The sequence below is a fragment of the Anoplopoma fimbria genome, chromosome 8, assembly GCF_027596085.1.
Source record: "Anoplopoma fimbria isolate UVic2021 breed Golden Eagle Sablefish chromosome 8, Afim_UVic_2022, whole genome shotgun sequence".
NCBI classification, from domain to species: Eukaryota; Metazoa; Chordata; class Actinopteri; order Perciformes; family Anoplopomatidae; genus Anoplopoma; species Anoplopoma fimbria.
In genome coordinates, this window is record NC_072456.1 from 28,896,381 (window position 1) to 28,904,668 (window position 8,288).

General features: G+C 45.5%; 2 protein-coding genes across 3 annotated transcripts in view; one reads left to right on the forward strand and one right to left on the reverse strand.

The window, feature by feature from the left end:
- The first annotated feature begins 1,103 nt into the window (after nt 1-1,103).
- On the forward strand, nt 1,104-3,558 carry lrrc39 (leucine rich repeat containing 39). Its single transcript, XM_054602079.1, has 8 exons — nt 1,104-1,366; nt 1,804-2,024; nt 2,102-2,210; nt 2,299-2,455; nt 2,595-2,731; nt 2,831-2,976; nt 3,052-3,204; nt 3,357-3,558. The coding sequence occupies exons 2-8, from the start codon at nt 1,906-1,908 to the stop codon at nt 3,556-3,558; spliced, it is 1,023 nt and encodes a 340-aa protein (XP_054458054.1). The 5' UTR covers nt 1,104-1,366; nt 1,804-1,905.
- Nucleotides 3,559-4,164: 606 nt separating this feature from the next.
- The window catches only part of trmt13 (tRNA methyltransferase 13 homolog), a 7,201-nt gene continuing 3,077 nt past the window's right edge, over nt 4,165-8,288 (reverse strand). Inside the window, exons 7-12 of one of the 2 annotated variants that reach the window (XM_054602663.1) lie at nt 7,720-7,905; nt 7,475-7,547; nt 7,322-7,396; nt 6,823-7,222; nt 4,539-4,758; nt 4,165-4,474 (exon numbers count right to left, since the gene is read on the reverse strand). In XM_054602663.1, coding sequence (XP_054458638.1) covers nt 4,575-4,758; nt 6,823-7,222; nt 7,322-7,396; nt 7,475-7,547; nt 7,720-7,905 — 918 coding nt within the window. In that variant the 3' untranslated portion in view covers nt 4,165-4,474; nt 4,539-4,574. Of the gene's footprint in view, nt 4,759-6,822; nt 7,223-7,321; nt 7,397-7,474; nt 7,548-7,719; nt 7,906-8,288 lie in introns of both variants that reach the window. The other variant, XM_054602662.1, reaches the window with a different exon arrangement.

The window sequence follows — 8,288 nt, forward strand, 5'->3', positions numbered from 1 at the left end:
ATTGACTTCTGTCCATCCTGGAGAAGGATCTAAGGACAGAGGATGTGAGGGTGTAAGGACAGAGGAGGTGAGGGTGTAAGGACAGAGGAGGTGAGGGTGTAAGGACAGAGGAGGTGAGGGTGTAAGGACAGAGGATGTGAGGGTCTAAGGACAGAGGATGTGAGGGTCTAAGGACAGAGGAGGTGAGGGTGTAAGGACAGAGGATGTGAGGGTGTAAGGACAGAGGAGGTGAGGGTGTAAGGACAGAGGAGGTGAGGGTGTAAGGACAGAGGATGTGAGGGTCTAAGGACAGAGGAGGGGTGAGAGGATGTGAGGGTGTAAGGACAGAGGATGTGAGGGTGTAAGGACAGAGGAGGTGAGGGTGTAAGGACAGAGGAGGTGAGGGTGTAAGGACAGAGGAGGTGAGGGTGTAAGGACAGAGGATGTGAGGGTCTAAGGACAGAGGATGTGAGGGTGTAAGGACAGAGGATGTGAGGGTGTAAGGACAGAGGAGGTGAGGGTGTAAGGACAGAGGAGGTGAGGGTGTAAGGACAGAGGATGTGAGGGTGTAAGGACAGGAGGAAGGACAGAGGAGGTGAGGGTGTAAGGACAGAGGAGGTGAGGGTCTAAGGACAGAGGATGTGAGGGTGTAAGGACAGAGGATGTGAGGGTGTAAGGACAGAGGAGGTGAGGGTGTAAGGACAGAGGATGTGAGGGTCTAAGGACAGAGGATGTGAGGGTGTAAGGACAGAGGAGGTGAGGGTGTAAGGACAGAGGATGTGAGGGTGTAAGGACAGAGGATGTGAGGGTGTAAGGACAGAGGATGTGAGGGTGTAAGGACAGAGGATGTGAGGGTGTAAGGACAGAGGATGGTGAGGGTGTAAGGACAGAGGATGAGGAGGTGACAGAGGAGGTGAGGGTCTAAGGACAGAGGAGGTGAGGGTCTAAGGACAGAGGAGGTGAGGGTGAGGAGGTGAGGGTGTACAGATTTAAAGCCCTCTGAGGCAAATTTGTGATTTTGGGCTCTACAAAATAAAGTGAATTGAATTGAAAGAGAGCCCTTAAGGGATGGAGAGTAAAGCTCTGTTTATATTATAGTCTGTACATTCAGAACAGAGCAGCTGTAGCGTCATCGGTCACACTCTTCATCTGTCACACTCTTCATCGGTCACACTCTTCATCGGTCACACTCTTCATCTGTCACACTCTTCATCCTTCACCCAGAGCTATAAGTATGGAGGCCAAACAGACCCCCCCCTCGTCATGTGACCGAATCATTGTGCGAGATGGGTCATGTGACCTGGAGGCTAAAATTATCCAGCATTTCTGAGGTCAGATTTCAGCTGAAGAGACGCAGCATGGAGGTCGACTGCTGCGCTCAAACAAGGTACGGACTGACTCATTACTACCAAAAGTACTACTGTTCACTGCTACTTAACTGCACAGAAACTACAACTGTACTACAACTACACAGAAACTACAACTGTACTACAACTACACAGAAACTACAACTACACAGAACTACAACTGTACTACAACTACACAAAACTACAACTATAACTACAACAACAACAGAACTGTACCACCCAGGGGCCAACACTGTACTAGAGCTTTACTACACAAAAACTACAACTGTACTACAACTACATAAAGACAACAACTGTACCACAACTGTACCACAACTGTACTGCAACAGTATAACACAAAGACAACAACTAAACTAAACTTAATAAATATATGAAATAAATAAGTTTTAAGCCAATACATTATTTTAAATGATATTTTTGGGTTTAAAACTAACGAACAGACTAAATGATCCAACAGGACACCCAGAGGGAGGAAGAGGCTGCAGGTCAGAGGTCAGAGGTCATCCTACCTGTACACCTGTACGCTGTGACATCACGCAGCTGACAGGAAGTGGTCATCATGGTGGGTGCGGTGAGCTCCATCAAAGCTCTGTGGGAGACGAGGATCAGGAGGGTCCAGGAGGAGGAAGACGAGCAGAGGAAGAGGAAGAGGAAGACCAGGGACGGGGCCACCGGCAGGTCAGACTCCTTCTCTTCTTATTGTGTGTTCAGATGTCTGGTCCCTCATGTTTCATGTGGTTCATGTCCTGGTTCAGACTGAGTGTTGGGGTTTGGGAGGACCGGGCGGTTCTGGCTCGGCTGAAACAGAAGCTTCAGACAGAAGAAGGACGGCTCATCCTCAGAATCGAACATGAGGAGTGGAAGGTAACGCCCCCACAGGGGAAGTGGTCTGTTTAAGGTGGACTTGATGTTACATCGTGGTCATGTCTTCATTTTTCTCTCCGTCCTCCAGACGTTGCCGAGCTGTCTGGTCCAGCTCAGTCAGGTCCATGAGTGGCATATTCACCGGACCGGACTGCAGAAGATCCCTCACTTTATCTCCAGCTTCCAGAACCTTTTAGCTCTAGATTTGTCCCGTAACGGGGTCACCGAGATCCCCAAAGAGATCGGTCAGTACGTCCCCACTTCTACTAAACATAGAAACATTATTTTATAAGCTGACTGGAAGGTTGTAGACCTGTTTCATGTCCTGTAGTACAGTTCTGATTCTGTGTCGTAAGCACTCTTGTGTTCTGGTTCTGGTCTCAGGGAAGCTGACCCAGCTCAGAGAGCTCCTGCTGAGCTACAACAGAATCCAGTTTGTTCCTGAAGAACTGAGCAGCTGTGAGAGTATGGAGAGACTGGAGCTGGCCATGAACCGGGACCTGAACCAGCTACCAGACCAGGTACCATCCACTACCTCATTCATGTTCTGAAGAACCAGGTCCTGTAGACCTATACCCCCTTTGATCCAGCTGATCTGAAGTCTGCTCTCTGAACCACAGTTGAGGAACCTGAAGAAGCTGCAGCACCTGGACCTGTCCATGAACGACTTCACCTGCATGCCGGACTGCGTGGTCGGCCTGCCGGCGCTCCAGTGGCTCGACATGGGAGGAAACCGATTGCAGCTCTTACCTGAAGACATACACAGGTGGGTGAAAGATCGACCTGAGCCCCGCCCCCTTCTGCCGTCAGCCAATGAACACTGAAATTGGTCTCTCCTCAGGATGGAGACGCTGCACACTCTGTGGCTGCAGAGAAACCAACTGGAGAAGCTTCCAGACAACATCAGCAGGATGAAGAGTCTGGACACCCTCGTCCTCAGCAGCAACAGACTCACAGACATCCCCCCAATGATGGAGGACATGTCCAACCTCAGGTCAGTCTGTCTGTCTGTCCTCAGGTCAGTGCGTCTGTCTGTCCTCAGGTCAGTAGATCCAAACACAGACCCAGTTAAGATCCATATTTGTAGTTTTTAGGACGTAATTCCATCACAGTTGAAAGCAAAGCTTTGTTTCTCTGTTGAAGCAGGTTTGTGAATTTCCGGGACAACCCTCTGTCTCTGGAGGTGACGCTGCCGAGCAGGAGGACGAAGAGCGAGGAGGAGGAGGAGGAGGAGGAGGAAGAGGAGGACGACAGAGAGATGTTCGGACGAGAGTTCATGAAGATTTACATCCAGGAGGCCAGAAAGAGAGCGACGGCCATCCTCAACATGCACCGAGTCCAGTGCTAGTTCAATGTTCAATGTGCATCTTTATTGAGCAGCTAATAACATTGATCCAGTTATTAGTAAAATAAATAATGATTATCTTCACCGTGTGTCTCTTTGTTCATCTTTCATTGATGTTTGATACTTGAAAAATAGTAAAGTGTTAAAAGTCAATTATTTCCAATCATTCATTTCAAACTTCAACCTTCAAGGTTCTTAAATCATTTAACTTCATTCAGTCGTCGTTATCATGAAAGACAGATTCAAAACACTGGATCCTACATTTCCCACAATGCACCTGGATGATCTTTCATTACAGCCTCTCTGCCTGGTAAATAAACTCCAGACCTCTAGTTAGTAATAATAACATATAACATAAAAAATAATCCACTAATTAACAAATAATAATGGTTTGTTATTAAATTAATTTGATGTATTGTGTTTCTGTTTCAGAGCAAAACGACTCATCAAAGTAAAAAATAAGACTGCGTGTCTCCTCTGAGCTCAGCTGCTGCTTTTAAAACACCAAAGACTCATATGTGTATAAATATATATATGTATATATATAATTATGAAACTAATGTTAAAGTTAAAACATTTTATTACAAAAAACAAATATTTGAACAGATGTTTTCATTTTAACTCGAAATAAAAATACTTTTGGAGAAACTCAGGTTGGGTTTGTGTGATTTCTGTATGGTCTTTAGTCAGTACTCTGTCTGTAGCCTGTCTGTAGTCTGTCTGTCGGTAGTCGGTCTGTAGTCAGAAGTCCGCCTGAAGTCCGCCTGTAGTCTGTCTGTAGTCCATCTTTAGTCTGTCTGTAGTCTGTCTGTGGTCCGTCTTTAGTCCGTATGTAGTCTGTAGTCTGTCTGTAGTCTGTCTGTAGTCTGTCTGTAGTCTGTCTGTAGTCTGTCTGTAGTCCACCTTTAGTCTGTCTGTAGTCTGTAGTCTGTCTGTAGTCTGTCTGTAGTCTGTCTGTAGTGTAGTCTGTCTGTCTGTAGTGTGTCTGTAGTCTGTCTGTAGTGTGTCTGTGGGTCTCTTTAGGTTCCAGGGAGAGACGAGGGCGTGGCGGTCAGTAGGACGTTCTCCAGAGTCACATGACTATCTACGTAACGAGTCAGTTTGCTGTTGAATCCTTTCGTCTTCAGGAAGTGAAGTCTGCCGCCGTCAATCAGACGTTTACAGAGACGACCGACCTGCTCGCGTTCATCCGCCAACAGAAACCTGCAGAGAAGAAGAACGAGTAGTAGAAACAGACGTGAAGGATGTTTAACAAACTACAGAAACCAGAGAAGAAGAACGAGTAGTAGAAACAGACGTGAAGGATGTTTAACAAACTACAGAAACCAGAGAAGAAGAACGAGTAGTAGAAACAGACGTGAAGGATGTTTAACAAACTACAGAAACCAGAGAAGAAGAACGAGTAGTAGAAACAGACGTGAAGGATGTTTAACAAACTACAGAAACCAGAGAAGAAGAACGAGTAGTAGAAACAGACGTGAAGGATGTTTAACAAACTACAGAAACCAGAGAAGAAGAACGAGTAGTAGAAACAGACGTGAAGGATGTTTAACAAACTACAGAAACCAGAGAAGAAGAACGAGTAGTAGAAACAGACGTGAAGGATGTTTAACAAAGGGACCAGAGAAGAAGAACGAGTAGTAGAAACAGACGTGAAGGATGTTTAACAAACTACAGAAACCAGAGAAGAAGAACGAGTAGTAGAAACAGACGTGAAGGATGTTTAACAAACTACAGAAACCAGAGAAGAAGAACGAGTAGTAGAAACAGACGTGAAGGATGTTTAACAAACTACAGAAACCAGAGAAGAAGAACGAGTAGTAGAAACAGACGTGAAGGATGTTTAACAAACTACAGAAACCAGAGAAGAAGAACGAGTAGTAGAAACAGACGTGAAGGATGTTTAACAAACTACAGAAACCAGAGAAGAAGAACGAGTAGTAGAAACAGACGTGAAGGATGTTTAACAAACTACAGAAACCAGAGAAAGAAGAACGAGTAGTAGAAACAGACGTGAAGGATGTTTAACAAACTACAGAAACCAGAGAAGAAGAACGAGTAGTAGAAACAGACGTGAAGGATGTTTAACAAACTACAGAAACCAGAGAAGAAGAACGAGTAGTAGAAACAGACGTGAAGGATGTTTAACAAACTACAGAAACCAGAGAAGAAGAACGAGTAGTAGAAACAGACGTGAAGGATGTTTAACAAACTACAGAAACCAGAGAAGAAGAACGAGTAGTAGAAACAGACGTGAAGGATGTTTAACAAACTACAGAAACCAGAGAAGAAGAACGAGTAGTAGAAACAGACGTGAAGGATGTTTAACAAACTACAGAAACCAGAGAAGAAGAACGAGTAGTAGAAACAGACGTGAAGGATGTTTAACAAACTACAGAAACCAGAGAAGAAGAACGAGTAGTAGAAACAGACGTGAAGGATGTTTAACAAACTACAGAAACCAGAGAAGAAGAACGAGTAGTAGAAACAGACGTGAAGGATGTTTAACAAACTACAGAAACCAGAGAAGAAGAACGAGTAGTAGAAACAGACGTGAAGGATGTTTAACAAACTACAGAAACCAGAGAAGAAGAACGAGTAGTAGAAACAGACGTGAAGGATGTTTAACAAACTACAGAAACCAGAGAAGAAGAACGAGTAGTAGAAACAGACGTGAAGGATGTTTAACAAACTACAGTAGTAGAAACAGACGTGAAGGATGTTTAACAAACTACAGAAACCAGAGAAGAAGAACGAGTAGTAGAAACAGACGTGAAGGATGTTTAACAAACTACAGAAACCAGAGAAGAAGAACGTAGTAGAAACAGACGTGAAGATGTTTAACAGAAACCAGAAGGATGAAGAAACCAGAGAAGAAGAACGAGTAGTAGAAACAGACGTGAAGGATGTTTAACAAACTACAGAAACCAGAGAAGAAGAACGAGTAGTAGAAACAGACGTGAAGGATGTTTAACAAACTACAGAAACCAGAGAAGAAGAACGAGTAGTAGAAACAGACGTGAAGGATGTTTAACAAACTACAGAAACCAGAGAAGAAGAACGAGTAGTAGAAACAGACGTGAAGGATGTTTAACAAACTACAGAAACCAGAGAAGAAGAACGAGTAGTAGAAACAGACGTGAAGGATGTTTAACAAACTACAGAAACCAGAGAAGAAGAACGAGTAGTAGAAACAGACGTGAAGGATGTTTAACAAACTACAGAAACCAGAGAAGAAGAAGATATGAACTAAAGACAAATATTTACCCGCTCACAGCGTCTGTTTCCTCCGCCGGTTCGTGCTCCTCATCGTCTCTCCTCTGATTGGTCGGACCGTGAGGTGGAGGGTCCTGATTGGTCGGTCTGAGGCCACATGTGGCCCAGCTGGACATCCGACAGAAAGCTGAGAACTCCGCCGCTCCGAGTCCGTGCTGCAGGAAGAACTGCTGCCCGACGTAATGACGCCACTCACAGCGATGGTGGCAGCACAGCGCCACCGCCAGGCCCAGCACCGGACCAGGACCAGGGTCTGAGCCAGGACTAGATTCTGGCAGTGCTGCTGGGTCGGTATCATCAGCTGATTCTGGTTCTGAAGTTTTGAGGCGTTTTCGTGGCGGTTCAACCTCCTCTCTGAGTCCTGGTTCCAACAGACAGCGCAGAGCCAGATCTGAGATCAGAGACAGACCGGACCAGCTGAGTCAGCATTCCTCAAACTACTGGGTTCAAGTTTTCCTGGAAGCCAATCAGAGTTCAGAACTACTCTCACCTGTCGCTGCTCCACACAGGTGTTTTCCAACTCCCACCAACGGAAGCTTCTTCTGACTGAGCAGCTGGACTTTACCTGGAGACACCACAGAGTCAGAAGACTAGAACCAGAACTAAGCTAAACCACCAGAGGCTCCAGATGTTAGTCTCTTACTTAGATCCAGGTGTTGAATGTCGACCTGCAGCCGCTCAAACTGAACTCCAGTTTCCTGATGTTTCCCATCCACCTGGACCAGACCAGGCAGAACAGAACAATCCTGATTAACTTTATAGAACATGAATGAATCATTCCAACAGGTATAAAAGCTGTATTTGGGGTTAAGACTGGACTCTGGCGCCCTCTGCTGGTCCGCTGGAGTAACTGCGGCCTTAAGGTCTACAGTAATGAGGTTATCATGCCTTGAAACGAGTGCTGCAGCGCTCCACCAGCAGCAGCTGCAGGTCATCACAGGTCTTCAGGTGGTTTTGAGTCTTCAAGGCTTCGTGGATCCAGTGAGATAGTTTCCCTCGACCTGCTCCAAACTCTACGAAGCACCGCCCCCTTCCCAGCAGCCCCAGCGCCTCCAGGTGACCTAAGAGAGAGGACTGGACACCGGAGGATCACTTCTTACCTGGTAGATCACCATGGTAACTGATGCTGAAGGTAGCAGGTGGTTTTGGAGACAAGAGATGGACCGCCTACTGACCAATCAGAGCTCGGTAAGTAGATCGTACATTAATATTATGAAGAAGTTAAAGTCAGAAACCAGAATAAAAGAAAGTGAACAGGTAATGAATGTTTGTAACATCACTGCTTCCTCTGAATCTGATTCACAGAGTTACACATCCTGTTGTCTCTTATGAAGCAGGGATTTATTAATAAAGTTTAAACTGTTACCTTTAACTTCTTCATATTAGTGTGATATGTATTAGATGAACTCCCTGAGCTCTGATTGGTCAGTGGGCGGAGCTTAAATGTGTATCACCTT

What these genes read in the sequence shown, in the direction of transcription:
- lrrc39 (XM_054602079.1), top strand. Translation starts at nt 1,906, where the DNA reads ATGGTGGGTGCGGTGAGCTCCATCAAAGCTCTGTGGGAGACGAGGATC. An exon ending in CGAGATCCCCAAAGAGATCG is followed by an intron (nt 2,456 to 2,594) that starts GTCAGTACGTCC and finishes TTCTGGTCTCAG; the next exon opens with GGAAGCTGACCCAGCTCAGA. An exon ending in TGAACCAGCTACCAGACCAG is followed by an intron (nt 2,732 to 2,830) that starts GTACCATCCACT and finishes TCTGAACCACAG; the next exon opens with TTGAGGAACCTGAAGAAGCT.